This window comes from Pseudophryne corroboree, chromosome 2 (genome assembly GCF_028390025.1).
Source record: "Pseudophryne corroboree isolate aPseCor3 chromosome 2, aPseCor3.hap2, whole genome shotgun sequence".
Taxonomy (NCBI): domain Eukaryota; kingdom Metazoa; phylum Chordata; class Amphibia; order Anura; family Myobatrachidae; genus Pseudophryne; species Pseudophryne corroboree.
In genome coordinates this window covers 770,123,645-770,142,904 of record NC_086445.1, presented here as the reverse complement: position 1 = coordinate 770,142,904, position 19,260 = coordinate 770,123,645, and the positions used below count along the sequence as shown (strand labels likewise).

Below are 19,260 nucleotides of genomic sequence, written 5' to 3'. Positions count from 1 at the left end.
ACGTGGATGTGATTAGTGCTGTGTGGGGATGGTCAGTGCCACGTGGATGTGATTAGAGCTGTGTGCGGGCAGCCAGTGCCATGTGGATGTGATTAGTGCTGTATGGGGATGGCCAGTGCCACGTGGATGTGATTAGTGCTGTGTGGGGGTGGCCAGTGCCATGTGGATGTGATTAGTGCTGTATGGGGATGGCCAGTGCCATGTGGATGTGATTAGTGCTGTGTGGGGATGGCCAGTGCCATGTGGATGTGATTAGTGCTGTGTGGGGGTGGCCAGTGCCATGTGGATGTGATTAGTGCTGTGTGGGGGTGGCCAGTGCCATGTGGATGTGATTAGTGCTGTGTGGGGGATGGCCAGTGCCATGTGGATGTGATTAGTGCTGTGTGGGGATGGCCAGTGCCATGTGGATGTGATTAGTGCTGTGTGGGGGCGGCCAGTGCCACGTGGATGTGATTATTGCTGTGTGGGTGCAGCCAGTGCTATGTGGATGTGATTAGTGCTGTGTGGGGGCAGCCAGTGCCATGTGGGTGTGATTAGTGCTGTGTGGGTGCAGCCAGTGCCATGTGGATGTGATTAGTGCTGTGTGTGTGTGGCCAGTGCCTCGTGGGTGTGGCTAGTACTGTGTGGGTGTGGCCAGTACCATGTGTGTGTGTACACCTCTTTCTTCAGTATCTTCCTAAAAACATAAATGTAGAGAAATTGCATCATTTTGTGTGGAAAATAGAAATATAACTGTAACTGATTTATGGTGTGGCAAGCTGGGCGACTGGTTATCTTCATGCTGTCATAATGATGGTTTTATTTATGTGGAGGCCTAAAGCTGTTGTACCATAAACTCCATTGTTAATGTGGTCCTGTGTGTAATACATGCTACCAGATTTACATAGCAGGCATTCAGCAATTTGCAGAGGATCTCTGATGAGGTCTATAGCATGAAACTGTGTTTAATAAACATTATTGTTATCTTTTGGGGTGTGATATATTATGTAGCACAGGGCTCAACAAATCCCGGAGCCAGGTCGCCACGGCGGCCAAGATTTTAGTCCTGGCGACCAGATTTTACTAGAGCCAGGTACACTACAAAAGTATAAACCCAGTAAAGCTAACCGTATAAGAAAAAAGCACTCCTCCGAACGTGGTTACAGGAATAGGCGGGTCGGAGTGCATACACGCCACATTCAGTATGCCTCCGCCTCCTACCAGCATGTGACTGTGTGAGGTGAAGAAGAAGCCACATGGAGCCTCCTCTGCCTTCCCGCATTGGCTGCAGCATGTCAGGGGGGTATCGAAAGACGGACTGACTCTCTCCCGGGCCACGCCATCATGCCATGAGTGCCCACCAGAGGGGATCCCGTCCGACCTGATCTGTTGCAAGGAGGAGGTCCTTTTCAAATGCTCCTTGTAGTGCTTATTATGATGTGAGCAAGAGGCAGATCATCATGCCTCACGCTATCAGCCTGTGCTGATGCTTAGGGGACTGGGGTCAGAACCATCTGCTTTCTCCCACAAATGCATTGACAGCCCCTTCCAGCAGCAGCAGCAGCTCTGCACCTGACCCTCCGCCCTTCATGTGCTTCTAGCCTGTCTGGGGCTTCCATCAAGCATGCATGACTGGCTGCAGAAGGGTATGGAGGGGACACATACCAATCCATAGTCACAATGCTGTGCACAAACAGTAAAGGACGGGAGCCGAGGCTGGCATCAGTGGCAGGTAAATAAATGCATGCTATGGGTCAGCTAAGGTCTTCGGTAGAAGGGCAGAGAACCCTGTATGTGTCTGCTGTATACCCGACTGGGTGAGAGACATAGCTATATGAATTTGGGAGATAGCGTGTGGTGAAATATGGATTTGGGGCATAGCGTATGGCATAATATAAATTCGGGAAATAGGGTGCTGCGTAATATGAAATTGGGATATAGCGTGAGGGGTAAAATGAATTTGGGATATAGCATTTGGCGTAATATGAATTTAGGGCACATCTTGTGGCATAATATGAATTTGGGGCATAGCGTGTGGCATAATATGAATTTGGGGCAAATGTGGTCATGTGGCAAAATTTGATGACCATTGAAGAGGCATGTGTGGTGGTCTGATGGCCTGTGGGGTGCTAACGAGCATTGAAGTGAACTGTGTGGTGGTTTTTATATATTTTGGTTGGGGACTATGGTCTGGCTCCTAAACTTTCAAGTTGGCTCCTAGATTTGACAAAAATTTGACGAGCCCTGATGTATACGGTCACCATGTAGACATTCATAATGGTGATAGCATAAGGTCGATATGTAGAATGCAGAAACTGACAAAATGTTGACATGGTGACAAGCAATATTAAACCTAATCCTAACACTAAAGCTAACCCAAACCTGTTATTGACATTTTCACTATGGCTATAGGTCACGTCGGCATTTTCTCAGTGTTGACATTTTGCAAATTCCATGTTAACCATGTTAACATCATATCATTCATACTAGTGTCTACCTTATGAATGCAGACAGCGAATGTCAGCATGGTGACTGCATACCAATCCTATGTGTGCTTTTTATTGCATTTAAAAAATTCTATATATATATATATATATACTGTATATATATATTATTATTTTTTTGTAATACCCTGCTCTGTGATGTATAGCATTGTGTTACCGTGTTCTTGTACCAAATGTGATAGCTAGCTGGGCCAGGGTAAGGTCTTTTGTTTCTCTTTCTTCCAATGGCCATGAAGTCGTTTCTCCCAGGGCCGTGCCTTTCATCTGCCCGAACACTAAACTCCATTTGCCGTTGGTTGGTCAGCGGGTACAACTAAATATTGACTTCATTTTTTTCTTAAATTCCGTCAAAGCGCTATTCTCTGTGCTATGAGCATCCTCGGTGTAGGTGGGAAGCCAAGGGGCACCAAAGTAGTATGGTAGCGTCATAGGAGTGATTTGACCCATCAATGTAGGTGCCACTGGCACCTACATCCGATCAATCCCCCATTCTTTGCTGTTCCTGTGACATCTTCCTTGATTTGGATTCCTCCTTACATTGCAATTGTCCATCAATATTGCAGGAACCAAGGCATACGTTTAAAATAACTGTAAGGCTGCATTACTGAGCACTTGAAAACATTCTTCCATTTAGATATAAGCTTAGATACAGTAGTCCATGAACAAAACAAAGCATGTACTTCTGTAATTTGTTCCATTCACTACATCTGTTACATAGTACATTTTTTTAATAAGATCCTTATTCCTGTTTATAGTAAAGGCTTTCAGTCACTTATAATACCCTGTAAGGAAAGCTCTGCAAGACATTTTAGTGTCCTACCAACCAGTAAAAGTAATAGCAGAAGCAGTAACATATCTATAATGGGTGCACTGTGTGCAGTGCATACAGGCCCTTGGGTCCAGGGGGTGCCAGACTTCCCCACCCTGCACCCATTTCTTCAGTACTTAACCCTCTGGAGTCCCGCAATGGCAGCAGATTCAACAGGAAAATGGCGTGATTACCATTTTCCTGACGTTTTGCATATTCACTGTAGGAAAATCACTGAGAAAATGTCCGCCATGCCATTTCCCCCCAGGAGATCTGTGCATGCGCATTATACTTGGGCACAGCTGTAGGGTCTACTAGTAACCTTATTGCTCAGAGTCTGCTGCCCTGTTGGATAGAGAGGATCGGGAATGGACAGAGATTGCACACGCCCCTCCGCCCTCTAGTAATACACCCCTGAGTACAAGTGTTTTATATTTAGATGGAATTTTACAATACACTTGTCTCCCTCATCATACCAAGGTGCAGAACATAGAGTGATACTAGAAAAAAAGTAGAGGGTTATAGATCATAATGAAATCTAAGAGTTGTTTTCCGCTGTCACAATAGAAGATTCTGCTCTCTACTTAATTTAATCCAGTAAAGGCAAAACATTATCTTTTTTTGTGATGCTGAATAAAATATTAATATAAACAGGTAAAACACAATGACACAGGAGTTTCCAAGATACAGTTTGTGCTGGTAATGGCAATGTTTGAAAGCACTTAAACACTTTGCAATGTTGCTAACCTTGATTTTAATGTACGGAGTGGAAGTACTGTAGATGTTATCATCACAGTGGGTCACAAGTAATAGTAGGTCTGAATTAAACAGAGCGTGTGCAGCGCAGTAGGTATTGCAGTACAGCAATGTGGTAACTCTGATAAATATTGTGGCACATGATACAGATGTGTCCACTTACTGTACATCTAGTCTCCCTGCATGTTAAACAGTCCTTCTAGTCATGCCTTTTTGTGTGACTTTTTTCATTAAGTTGCACCGTATTTGCAAAACGATGCAAAAAGAACGCAAAAGATGCTTTTGCTCATAAAAATGTCAATACTAATAAAGAGACACCTCTCCGCAGCAGTTATTCACTTTATACCCCATAATACACTACAGTACCCTAGTTTATTTTATGAACCATAGCAGTGTCCTAGTTCCCATTATGTCACATTGTAGGGCTGCCAGTACACATTATGCTACAAAGTACCCCCAATTCACATTATGGCACAGTGTCCCCAGTTTCCCCAGTTCATATTATGCCACATTATAGTGCTGCACCCAGTTCATATGCCACCCTATAGTGCCTCCACTTCATATTGTGCCCCATTACAGTGCCCCAGTTCTTATTATGTACCATTATAATGTTCTCATTTTATTTTATACCACATTGCAATGAGGAGGTCCAGGGGAGTAACTAGATAAATTGTAGGCTCCAAGGCAAAAGTAAGGGCCGCTACGCACCACACAATGATGAAAAATGTATATGACACATGTAACTGTAACGGGAAGGTAGGTCCCTATCAGCTCTGGGTCCCTAGCACCTGTACTCCTTGAACCTATGGTGGCTATGCCCTGGCATGCATCTGGTTTAATCACTTATATGTAGGGAGAATATGTGCAGGGATGTAGTTGGGATCCCAGTGTTTGGGACGCTGGCATCCCGAAAGACTGAATCCCGAATGTAAGTATACTGGAGAGGTTAGGGTTAAGCTGCGGGGGGATGGTTTAGGTTAGGCTGCAGGGAGGGAGAGTTAGGATGAGGCTGCGTGGAGGTTAGGGTTAGGCTATGGGGAGGGAGAGTTAATGTTAGAGAAAGGGTTAGGATAAGGAATACTTACATTACCTCCATTGCCCCTGTCGGGATTTCAAACAGTTGGGATGCCGGGATCGGTATTCTGACGGCTGGCATTCCATACCCAACCCTACGTACAGTAAACTTGCATGGCACATCTCTTGTAGGACAGATATGACCATTACTGGTAGTGTCCTAGTGTTGCCCTGAGCACAGTGTGCTATAAACTAAGAATATTAAGATATGGAGAAGTGCTACTAACCTTTGGATGAACGGAAATGTTTGCTGGGTGCTGTAAAGCCTCGTGTTCCATGCACATTAACAGCGGCCACTCTGAACTGGTACCACCTGCTTGGTCTGACATCAGAGAGCTGTAGCCTTTCATCTGTAGTCTGATCAAGAAAATACCACACTGATTAGATTTAAATAGAAGCAAGATGTGTCATTAAAAGGTGATTAGGAAATAATTAAAAACATTTAATCTTTTTGTTTGATACAAGGGGCCAAATGTAATAGAGTGAGAGTTTCAGAAAGTGAGAGATTTGGTAAGGTTTTGCAGGTTTTTTTTTAAGTGGCAATCATTTACACTGCAAGATCAACCTGGTTTTGCAGTGTAAATGATTGCCACTTTAAAACAAACTGAAAAACCTTACCAAATCTCTCACTTTCTGAAACTCTTACTCTATTACATTTGGCCCATGGTTTTATAACTTTCAATAAATTGTGAATTTATTCACACAAAACTTCACAGCAGAAACATATGTATGGAAAGAGGCCGCTGCCACGCTATAAATATGTAACAGTGTAAAGACACTAATATTCACAAACAATAACAATATTATATGTTAACAATAACTAAAATGTTAATTGCCTGTATTTCACAATTTTGACACTGATTTATAATTACTATACCATTAATTTAAAATTATTTTTTCAGTATGTTATCTAGGCCAGAACATGTTGGACACTTTATTTGATGTAAGAACATTTGATCCATATTAATGAAAAAGGGAAGAGAGAAATAATTCTATTTAGTAAAATTATATATACAGGTTGAGTATCCCTTATCCAAAATGCTTGGGACCAGAGGTATTTTGGATATGGGATTTTTCTGTATTTTCGAATAATTGCATACCATAATGAGATATCATGATGATGGGACCTAAATCTAAGCACAGAATGCATTTATGTTTCATATACACCTTATACACACAGCCTGAAGGTGATTTTAGCCAATATTTTTTATAACTTTGTGCATTAAACAAAGTGTGTCTACATTCACACTAGTGATGAGCGGGTTCGGTTTCTCGGAAACCGAACCCCCCCGAACTTCACGCTTTTTACACGGGTCCGAGGCAGACTCGGATCTTCCCGCCTTGCTCGGTTAACCCGAGCGCGCCCGAACGTCATCATCCCGCTGTCGGATTCTCGCGAGGCTCGGATTCTATCGCGAGACTCGGATTCTATATAAGGAGCCGCGCGTCGCCGCCATTTTCACACGTGCATTGAGATTGATAGGGAGAGGACGTGGCTGGCGTCCTCTCCGTTTAGAGTAGACTAGAGAGTAGTAGAGACACTTGATTTACTAATTTTGGGGAGCATATTAGGAGTACTACTTGCTGATAGTGTGACCAGTGACCACCAGTTTAATTAATCCGTTCTCTGCCTGAAAAAAAACGATACACAGTGTGACACAGTCACATACCATATCTGTGCTCAGCCTCAGTGTGCCCTCAGTGTGCTGCATCATCTATGTAATACTGTATATCTGACTGTGCTGAGTGCTCACTGCTCACACAGCTTAATTGTGGGGGAGACTGGGGAGCAGTTATAGCAGGAGTACATATTTTAACAGTGCACACTTTTGCTGCCAGAGTGCCACTGCCAGTGTGACTGACCAGTGACCACTGACCACCAGTATATTGTGATTGTCTGCCTGAAAAAGTTAAACACTCGTCGTGTGGTGTTTTTATTCTATAAACGCATTCTGCTGACAGTGTCCAGCAGGTCCGTCATTATATAATATATACCTGTCCGGCTGCAGTAGTGATATATATATATTTTTTATATCATTATCATCCAGTCTATATTAGCACTGCAGCAGACGCAGTACGGTAGTCCACGGCTGTAGCTACCTCTGTGTCGGCAGTCGCTCGTCCATCCATAATTGTATACCACCTACCCGTGGTTTTTTTTTTTTTTTATCTTCTTGATACTAGTAGCTTACTTTAGGAGTCTGCAGTGCTGAGCTGACAGTGTTCAGCAGGTCCGTCATTATATAATATATACCTGTCCGGCTGCAGTAGTGATATATATATATTTTTTATATCATTATCATCCAGTCTATATTAGCAGCAGACGCAGTACGGTAGTCCACGGCTGTAGCTACCTCTGTGTTGGCAGTCGCTCGTCCATCCATAATTGTATACCACCTACCCGTGGTGTTTTTTTTTTTCTATCTTCTTGATACTAGTAGCTTACTTTAGGAGTCTGCAGTGCTGAGCTGACAGTGTCCAGCAGGTCCGTCATTATATAATATATACCTGTCCGGCTGCAGTAGTGATATATATATATTTTTTTATATCATTATCATCCAGTCTATATTAGCAGCAGACGCAGTACGGTAGTCCACGGCTGTAGCTACCTCTGTGTCGGCAGTCACTCGTCCATCCATAATTGTATACCACCTACCCATGGTGTTTTTTTTTTCCCTATCTTCTTGATACTAGTAGCTTACTTTAGGAGTCTGCAGTGCTGAGCTGACAGTGTCCAGCAGGTCCGTCATTATATAATATATACCTGTCCGGCTGCAGTAGTGATATATATATTTTTTATATCATTATCATCCAGTCTATATTAGCAGCAGACGCAGTACGGTAGTCCACGGCTGTAGCTACCTCTGTGTCGGCAGTCGCTCGTCCATCCATAATTGTATACCACCTACCTGTGGTGTTTTTTTTTTTTCTATCTTCTTGATACTACTAGTAGCTTACTTTAGGAGTCTGCAGTGCTGAGCTGACAGTGTCCAGCAGGTCCGTCATTATATAATATATACCTGTCCGGCTGCAGTAGTGATATATATATATTTTATATCTCATTATCATCCAGTCTATATTAGCAGCAGACGCAGTACGGTAGTCCACGGCTGTAGCTACCTCTGTGTCGGCAGTCGCTCGTCCATCCATAATTGTATACCACCTACCTGTGGTGGTTTTTTTTTTCTATCTTCTTGATACTACTAGTAGCTTACTTTAGGAGTCTGCAGTGCTGAGCTGACAGTGTCCAGCAGGTCCGTCATTATATAATATATACCTGTCCGGCTGCAGTAGTGATATATATATATTTTTTATATCATTATCATCCAGTCTATATTAGCAGCAGACACAGTACGGTAGTCCACGGCTGTAGCTACCTCTGTGTCGGCAGTCGCTCGTCCATCCATAATTGTTTACCACCTACCTGTGGTGTTTTTTTTTTTTTCTATCTTCTTGATACTACTAGTAGCTTACTTTAGGAGTCTGCAGTGCTGAGCTGACAGTGTCCAGCAGGTCCGTCATTATATAATATATATCTGTCAGGCTGCAGTAGTGATATATATATATATATTTTATATCTCATTATCATCCAGTCTATATTAGCAGCAGACGCAGTACGGTAGTCCACGGCTATAGCTACCTCTGTGTCGGCAGTCGCTCGTCCATCCATAATTGTATACCACCTACCCGTGGTGTTTTTTTTTTCTATCTTCTTGATACTAGTAGCTTACTTTAGGAGTCTGCAGTGCTGAGCTGACAGTGTCCAGCAGGTCCGTCATTATATAATATATACCTGTCCGGCTGCAGTAGTGATATATATATATATTTTTTATATCATTATCATCCAGTCTATATTAGCAGCAGACGCAGTACGGTAGTCCACGGCTGTAGCTACCTCTGTGTCGGCAGTCACTCGTCCATCCATAATTGTATACCACCTACCTGTGGTGTTTTTTTTTTCTATCTTCTTGATACTAGTAGCTTACTTTAGGAGTCTGCAGTGCTGACAGTGTCCAGCAGGTCCGTCATTATATAATATATACCTGTCCGGCTGCAGTAGTGATATATATATATATATATTTTATATCATTATCATTGAGTCTATATTAGCAGCAGACGCAGTCCGGTAGTCCACGGCTGTAGCTACCTCTGTGTCGGCAGTCGCTCATCCATCCATAAGTATACTAGTATCCATCCATCTCCATTGTTTACCTGAGGTGCCTTTTAGTTGTGCCTATTAAAATATGGAGAACAAAAATGTTGAGATTCCAAAAATAGGGAAAAATCAAGATCGACTTCCACCTCGTGCTGAAGCTGCTGCCACTAGTCATGGCCGAGACGATGAAATGCCAGCAATGTCGTCTGCCAAGGCCGATGCCCAATGTCATAGTACAGAGCATGTAAAATCCAAAACACCAAATATCAGTAAAAAAAGGACTCAAAAATCTAAAATAAAATTGTCGGAGGAGAAGCGTAAACTTGCCAATATGCCATTTACCACACGGAGTGGCAAAGAACGGCTGAGGCCCTGGCCTATGTTCATGGCTAGTGGTTCAGCTTCACATGAGGATGGAAGCACTCAGCCTCTCGCTAGAAAAATGAAAAGACTCAAGCTGGCAAAAGCACAGCAAAGAACTGTGCGTTCTTCGAAATCACAAATCCACAAGGAGAGTCCAATTGTGTCGTTTGCGATGCCTGACCTTCCCAACACTGGACGTGAAGAGCATGCGCCTTCCACCATTTGCACGCCCCCTGCAAGTGCTGGAAGGAGCACCCGCAGTCCAGTTCCTGATAGTCAGATTGAAGATGTCAGTGTTGAAGTACACCAGGATGAGGAGGATATGGGTGTTGCAGGCGCTGGGGAGGAAATTGACCAGGAGGATTCTGATGGTGAGATGGTTTGTTTAAGTCAGGCACCCGGGGAGACACCTGTTGTCCGTGGGAGGAATAGGGCCATTGACATGCCTGGTGAAAATACCAAAAAAATCAGCTCTTCGGTGTGGAAGTATTTCAACAGAAATGCGGACAACATTTGTCAAGCCGTGTGTTGCCTTTGTCAAGCTGTAATAAGTAGGGGTAAGGACGTTAACCACCTCGGAACATCCTCCCTTATACGTCACCTGCAGCGCATTCATCATAAGTCAGTGACAAGTTCAAAAACTTTGGGCGACAGCGGAAGCAGTCCACTGACCAGTAAATCCCTTCCTCTTGTAACCAAGCTCACGCAAACCACCCCACCAACTCCCTCAGTGTCAATTTCCTCCTTCCCCAGGAATGCCAATAGTCCTGCAGGCCATGTCACTGCCACTGGCAATTCTGACGAGTCCTCTCCTGCCTGGGATTCCTCCGATGCATCCTTGCGTGTAACGCCAACTGCTGCTGGCGCTGCTGTTGTTGCTGCTGGGAGTCGATGGTCATCCCAGAGGGGAAGTCGTACTCGTAAGACCACTTTTACTACTTCCACCAAGCAATTGACTGTCCAACAGTCCTTTGCGAGGAAGATGAAATATCACAGCAGTCATCCTGCTGCAAAGCGGATAACTGAGGCCTTGGCATCCTGGGCGGTGAGAAACGTGGTTCCGGTATCCATCATTACTGCAGAGGCAACTAGAGACTTGTTGGAGGTACTGTGTCCCCGGTACCAAATACCATCTAGGTTCCATTTCTCTAGGCAGGCGATACCGAAAATGTACACAGACCTCAGAAAAAGACTCACCAGTGTCCTAAAAAATGCAGTTGTACCCAATGTCCACTTAACCACGGACATGTGGACAAGTGGAGCAGGGCAGGCTCAGGACTATATGACTGTGACAGCCCACTGGGTAGATGTATGGACTCCCGCCGCAAGAACAGCAGCGGCGGCACCAGTAGCAGCATCTCGCAAACGCCAACTCTTTCCTAGGCAGGCTACGCTTTGTATCACCGCTTTCCAGAATACGCACACAGCTAAAAACCTCTTACGGCAACTGAGGAAGATCATCGCAGAATGGCTTACCCCAATTGGACTCTCCTGTGGATTTGTGGCATCGGACAACGCCAGCAATATTGTGTGTGCATTAAATCTGGGCAAATTCCAGCACGTCCCATGTTTTGCACATACCTTGAATTTGGTGGTGCAGAATTATTTAAAAAACGAGAGGGGCGTGCAAGAGATGCTGTCGGTGGCCAGAAGAATTGCGGGACACTTTCGGCGTACAGGCACCACGTACAGAAGACTGGAGCACCACCAAAAACGCCTGAACCTGCCCTGCCATCATCTGAAGCAAGAAGTGGTAACGAGGTGGAATTCAACCCTCTATATGCTTCAGAGGTTGGAGGAGCAGCAAAAGGCCATTCAAGCCTATACAACTGAGCACGATATAGGAGGTGGAATGCACCTGTCTCAAGCGCAGTGGAGAATGATTTCAACGTTGTGCAAGGTTCTGCAACCTTTTGAACTTGCCACACGTGAAGTCAGTTCAGACACTGCCAGCCTGAGTCAGGTCATTCCCCTCATCAGGCTTTTGCAGAAGAAGCTGGAGACATTGAAGGAGGAGCTAACACAGAGCGATTCCGCTAGGCATGTGGGACTTGTGGATGGAGCCCTTAATTCGCTTAACAAGGATTCACGGGTGGTCAATCTGTTGAAATCAGAGCACTACATTTTGGCCACCGTGCTCGATCCTAGATTTAAAACCTACCTTGGATCTCTCTTTCCGGCAGACACAAGTCTGCTGGGGTTCAAAGAACTGCTGGTGACAAAATTGTCAAGTCAAGCGGAATGCGACCTGTCAACATCTCCTCCTTCACATTCTCCCGCAACTGGGGGTGCGAGGAAAAGGCTCAGAATTCCGAGCCCACCCGCTGGCGGTGATGCAGGGCAGTCTGGAGCGACTGCTGATGCTGACATCTGGTCCGGACTGAAGGACCTGACAACGATTACGGACATGTCGTCTACTGTCACTGCATATGATTCTCTCCCCATTGAAAGAATGGTGGAGGATTATATGAGTGACCGCATCCAAGTAGGCACGTCAGACAGTCCGTACTTATACTGGCAGGAAAAAGAGGCAATTTGGAGGCCCTTGCACAAACTGGCTTTATTCTACCTAAGTTGCACTCCCACAAGTGTGTACTCTGAAAGAGTGTTTAGTGCCGCCGCTCACCTTGTCAGCAATCGGCGTACGAGGTTACATCCAGAAAATGTGGAGAGGATGATGTTCATTAAAATGAATTATAATCAATTCCTCCGTGGAGACATTCACCAGCAGCAATTGCCTCCACAAAGTACACAGGGAGCTGAGATGGTGGATTCCAGTGGGGACAAATTGATAATCTGTGAGGAGGGGGATGTACACGGTGATATATCGGAGGATGATGATGAGGTGGACATCTTGCCTCTGTAGAGCCAGTTTGTGCAAGGAGAGATTAATTGCTTCTTTTTTGGTGGGGGTCCAAACCAACCCGTCATTTCAGTCACAGTCGTGTGGCAGACCCTGTCACTGAAATGATGGGTTGGTTAAAGTGTGCATGTCCTGTTTATACAACATAAGGGTGGGTGGGAGGGCCCAAGGACAATTCCATCTTGCACCTCTTTTTTCTTTCATTTTTCTTTGCGTCATGTGCTGTTTGGGGGGTGTTTTTTGGAAGGGCCATCCTGCGTGACACTGCAGTGCCACTCCTAGATGGGCCAGGTGTTTGTGTCGGCCACTAGGGTCGCTTAGCTTACTCACACAGCTACCTCATTGCGCCTCTTTTTTTCTTTGCGTCATGTGCTGTTTGGGGAGTGTTTTTTGGAAGGGCCATCCTGCGTGACACTGCAGTGCCACTCCTAGATGGGCCAGGTGTTTGTGTCGGCCACTAGGGTCGCTTAGCTTACTCACACAGCTACCTCATTGCGCCTCTTTTTTTCTTTGCGTCATGTGCTGTTTGGGGAGTGTTTTTTGGAAGGGCCATCCTGCGTGACACTGCAGTGCCACTCCTAGATGGGCCAGGTGTTTGTGTCGGCCACTAGGGTCGCTTAGCTTACTCACACAGCTACCTCATTGCGCCTCTTTTTTTCTTTGCGTCATGTGCTGTTTGGGGAGTGTTTTTTGGAAGGGCCATCCTGCGTGACACTGCAGTGCCACTCCAAGATGGGCCAGGTGTTTGTGTCGGCCACTAGGGTCGCTTAGCTTACTCACACAGCTACCTCATTGCGCCTCTTTTTTTCTTTGCGTCATGTGCTGTTTGGGGAGTGTTTTTTGGAAGGGCCATCCTGCGTGACACTGCAGTGCCACTCCTAGATGGGCCAGGTGTTTGTGTCGGCCACTTGGGTCGCTTAGCTTAGCCATCCAGTGACCTCGGTGCAAATTTTAGGACTAAAAATAATATTGTGAGGTGTTCAGAATAGACTGAAAATGAGTGGAAATTATGGTTATTGAGGTTAATAATACTTTGGGATCAAAATGACCCCCAAATTCTATGATTTAAGCTGTTTTTTAGGGTTTTTTTAAAAAAACACCCGAATCCAAAACACACCCGAATCCGACAAAAAAAAATTCGGTGAGGTTTTGCCAAAACGCGTTCGAACCCAAAACACGGCCGCGGAACCGAACCCAAAACCAAAACACAAAACCCGAAAAATTTCCGGTGCTCATCACTAATTCACACAATTCATTCATGTTTCATATACACCTGACCTTATACACACAGCCTGAAGGTCATTTAATACAATATATTTTAATAACTTTCTGTATTAAACAAAGTTTGTGTACATTGAGCTATCACAAAACAAAGGTTTTACCATCTCACTCTCACTCAAAAAAGTCTGTATTTCGTAATATTCCGTATTTCGGAATATTTGAATATGGATACTCAACTTGTATATATATATATATTAGTGATGAGCGAGGTTCGGTTTTACTCGGTTTTACTCGGTTTTACTCGGTTCTCAAAACGGCATCTTATTGGCTATCCAAAACACGTGACATCCGAGAGCCAATAAGATGCTGTTTTGAGAACCGAGTAAAACCGAGTAAAACCGAGTAAAACCGAATCCGCTCATCACTAATATATATATATATATATATATATATATATACATACTGTAGCACCAGTTTACAGAAATGTGAGTACTGATAGTGTAGCCCTCAAAGTAATGTATAGATTACTATCTACAATGAGCTACTATTTTGAGCTCAGGTCACACCGTATTAATTCACATTCCACTGAATACTGTGCACACCATGTGTGTATACTCCTATCTACCCGAAAATTAACAGGTTGATTATTAAATACATTGAGAAAGTCCTAATATCAATATGTATTTTCTTGATACATATCTTGATACATATCTTGATACATATTTTTCTTGTAAAAAAAAGTCACGATTTTTGCCCGATGGTCATTATCGGGCTATCCAATTAAAGCTAATTTTTTTGGTGAAAAAAATTACCCATCTCCGCGTGAAAACTCATAGGGGGATATTCAATTTTTTGAAAAGTCGGTTGGGTGTCTGTTTTTCCTGTCTATTTTCCTGTCTATTAGACACCCAACTGACTTTTCAAACAACTGAATACCTCCCATAGTGTACATAAAAAGATGCAGAACTATGTGTTTCCGTTGCTGCGATTGTGGAAAAAATGCTTACTTATCAGGGATTTGGTTAAGTGCCGACATTGGGGTTAATAGGATAGCCCCGAGTGAGTTAATTTGTTAATTAACCGTGGTAAATTACCATTGGCTAATTGGATACTGCCCTAAGTGGGTTTTATTGAGCAATTGTAGAATTCATTTTCTGTTCCTCCACATACAGTACCTTTCTCCACACACTTAAACTAGTCTGACAAGTGGAATTAGTGAAACGGTTATATTTTAGATGCCATTTTGGCTTAGTCCTACATTAATTGTATATTTAAATATTTTACACAAAATAAAATAACATTATAAAATGGTTTAAATTTATAACCTGCAAAAATAGGTACTAGCCTCTTTATAGTTCTATGCACATTCAAATTGTTTTCCTTACTATATAATTGATCATTTACAATATATAAAACTAAGCTGTGTTATTGGAATGGTTTTCGTGTATTATTTTAGTCTCACCATCCGAGCATTGCCTCAGCAAATGTGTTTTATTTGGCCATCAAGGATGGAGCTGACTAAGAATCAATGGATTTATAAAAAGACCGTTCAATGACCCCATTAGTTTAATGTATCTATTTGGCTAAATGTATGAGACTAGGTTACTACCATACAGGTCAAATGCATTCAAACACTGTGTGGCCCTCTCACTGCTCTTTGTATTTGATCTCTAGGCTTATCTCTACATGTGCTGACATTAACCCCTGGGAAGGATGCTGTCTTAGGTTCTTTGGTGAAATGAATCCCAAGCCTGGTGGTTGAGAAGTACATTACCCTTTCACGTTATGGCTGACAAATTGTACTTAAACAACAAGGTTATATCTATCTACCCAATATTTTAATATGCTGGCCCTATATAAATAAATGTTAAGAAAGGTACTATTTTTACCTTCTTATTAATATGTTAGACTTTTTATACAGTTGCTGGCTATTATTGGCAGCTCATCAATATAGGGAGTATAACCAATCCTCTAAAAAAATCCCTCAAAATAGTAATTTTCAATGCTTATGTGTCATGACCGGAAGAGTCATTATAACTTATGTAATTCACGTCGAAAGTAAATGAGTCCTCCACCCCCATTATGAAATGGTATTTGTGGCACCTATACACATACAGTACATAATGGAGGGTAACGGTACTCCCCCTCAGAGTTCAGAGGTGTTGAATCTTTCCCCTTTGTTTATTCTGAAGGAGTGTCTGGCTACGGGGCCTGCTACATAAATCGTTACAGTTTTGTTATAAAATAAAAACTTAATATTGAAAAAAAACTTAATATTGAAAAAAAAGGAAGTATAAAGCAACATTAAAGCATTTGCAAATAATATTAATGTACAGATGTGTTTTCTTACACCTATATTTTTTGCACCACATGGTGTGAGATGCCTGGTGTGATTTATACTTTCTGCAATTCCCATGTTTGAATACTTTACTTCTAGTTTAGAACAATCCCTCCCTCTCAGCACCTGAGGGATATTAGTAATTTGATTGAGCAGCTACATTATATACTTCAGTTTAGAGAGGCATGGATGGGACCTGCATTTGAAGAACATGTTTGTTCTTGTAGTGCCATTTACATATATTTTTGTAAGTGCTATTATAATATAATGTAGCCTTACAGTGAACAATTATATTGCCCAGAGTGAGTACTCTTATCATGCAGAGTAGGGACCTCCAGTATCAGAGAGGCCTTGACGTCGCAAATATATGTAACTAAGATCTCTGAATTGTCTACTACCATTTTGTTTTTCAAATCTTATTGCTAATGCCCCTTGGTGTGCTGGGAAAAATCTGCTTTGTGTATCTTTCTAGTTTAGAACAACCCTCCCTTTGAGCACCTGAGGGGTATTACTAATTTTATTGAGCAGCTTAATTTTATACTTAGATACTTTCTACTTATGCCCTTTTCAGACACAAGCAGCTGGGCAGCCCTGGGCTCACCTCCCAGCAGTGCACACACACTGCTTTTCAGAGCACAGAAGCGGTGATCACAAGCTCTCCCAACCTGTCCTACCCCCCCTTCTCCCCGCATGCTGGACACTGCGTAACCATGGGTGGGACAGCAGAACAGTATCCAAATAGTGGACTGTCCCACTGGAATCAGGACAGTTGGGAGGTATGGAAAGGACTTTGAAGGACTATACAACGTTTTCAAAAATGTGCAATTCTCATCTAGGCCGCCAAATCCTACAAATAGTTGCTCAGATGCACTTCCCAAAAGTGCAATAATTTATGCAAAATGTGGTAAAAACAGGAACACTTGTATAAAAAGGAATATGCTACAAGTATATATGTTATCCTAATTGCTCTATTTAAATCTAGATACATGACCTTAAAACACTCTTGCAACTTTCACACAGTGTTCAGCGATGTCAGATAGCAAAGATGTGTAGAGTTCATACTTTAAATACTAAAATCAGGATTTGGTGATTTATGTTCAATAATTCAACTCTTTTGACCTGTCAGCAAATGGACAAAATCCATATGGCCTCAGTGCTTACAACCTAATTTATTGTAATGGAGCCAATTGGAGACTTCTGCAAGGCCACACAATGTTAATATTGATCATGGGCCAAAACTTCCCACTTCATAGACTAGTTCTTAACCACAAAATATTACACCCCTTCAACGTTTATTTTGGCATTATTTTAAAATATCAGTAATGCAAATGCAGTTGTTTTTTTTTACTTTAGATGGAAAAATGGTTTTGGTGTAGTATTGAGCCAGATGTGGCATTTAGCATGTGATGTAAATGAAATATATTGCATGGACATGGAATATATAAGTTTCCCATGAATGGTACTCATGTATCTCCTGACTAATTGGGGTTTCTAACTGTGCATGTAAGAATAAAGCCAATGTGCACAGTGTATAGCCAATTTGTACAAACCATAACATAAGTTTAGTTTAAATTTATAATTTAATGAACTATAACAGAATTGGCATCAACCCAACCATTTATAGGTGGCACCTATATGATATAATGTACACTTATTGCTTATAGAGAATTTCTATTTTGGCGTCACCCTCTAAATATGACTTCCTCTGTTACCAATTTTTTCAGTGCCATGCGGGTAGTGAAGAGAGCTTAAAGTTCTAGCAAATGCTGTAAATCTGAACTGATCAATGTACTGGAGGAGTGTGAATGCAGAAACTGATTGGATTGTCTACAGCAGTGTTCAATCAAATGTAAAACGTAAAATCCAGAGGACAGTGTGCTTGAGTAACACACTTTCTTTAGGGGGGTATCCATTTAGCTGGGGTAATTCTTCAGCTAATTGGTTTGCTGGGGGCTATCCAATTAGCCACGATACCGGCATTTATCAGGGATTATGCTTGATCCGTGATAAGTGCCCCCTAGACCCGCAAAAAGTGCCGCGAAAATACATAGGTCTGCAGCTTTTCATGAGACCTTTGCATTTTCATGCGAAAAACAGGTGTGTTTTCACAGGACCTAATTGGATAGGGCGATAAAAAATGCAAAAATCTCTTGTTTTTCGCTCCCACGGCACTATCAAGGGTAATTAGATACCCCCTTAGTGTCTTGCAACTAGAAGTCACACCAGACTGTATGGAAGACGTACCAAATTAGACAGGCGCAATAATCACCTAGATGAATTCCAAAACAATAACATAGACTAGTGACTTGACGATACTAAATCAATTGTGGAGGTCCTGGGGGCGGAGTGGGGGATATTCAAAAGTGGAAAACTTTGTTTTGCACAAAATGCTACTGGCACTTCCACAGCTCACCATCATTCTACTGTATGTTTCATTGTTAATTGATATTGGTAGGTCCACTGTAATGTGTGTCTTCCATTTAACAGGGTGATATACAGAGCCATTAGGAAAATCCCTTAGGAATTATTTCAAAAACATACTAAATATCATGTATATAATTTTTATATAATAATCTGGTAAAGTCAGTCCTGTCTCCAACATTCATGTGCCATGGGAGCAAGCTGCAGGCCTTGAGGGAAGAGGGTGGTGACGCAGGACAGAACATTTGGTAGAGCCAGAAGGAGCAGCAGGTAGAGAGGGGACAGAACAGTTCAAAGCAGCGAGGGGGGCAGGGTGGTATAGAGTAGAGGGCAGGATGGGGTGTAGCAAGGCCAGAGAATGGGTGGGATGGGACAGAGTGGGGGCAGGACAGGGTAGAGCAGCTGACAGAAATGGGGAGGTGGACAGAGCGGTGGAAGAGATGGGGCAGAGCATCAGGCAAACTGAGGTGATCCAGCATATGCCAGGCCCTTTAACTAGTATCTGTGGCATGCGGTGGGGTGAGGCAGGTGAGGCAGAGCCTTTCCTGTCATACTAACATTTGTGGCACATTTTTGACAACATAAAGTACCGTATATACTCGAGTATAAGTCGACCCGAATATAAGCCGAGGCACCTACTTTTACCACAAAAACCAGGGAAAACTTATTGACTCAAGTATAAGCCTAGGGTGGGAAATGCAGCTTTAGCCGTGCACAGCCCTCATAGTGCCAGATATGCCCCCACAGTGCCAGGTATGCCCTCATACTACCAGATAT

At 43.0% G+C, this 19,260-nt stretch overlaps 1 protein-coding gene across 1 annotated transcript in view; it reads right to left on the bottom strand.

Annotated features, from left to right (window-relative positions):
- Nucleotides 1–19,260, bottom strand: part of ANOS1 (anosmin 1) — a 280,125-nt gene that overhangs the window by 85,979 nt on the left and 174,886 nt on the right. The window contains exon 8 of the mRNA XM_063955496.1: nt 5,349–5,478. Within this exon, the coding sequence (XP_063811566.1) occupies nt 5,349–5,478 (130 nt within the window). The remainder of the gene's footprint in view (nt 1–5,348; nt 5,479–19,260) is intronic.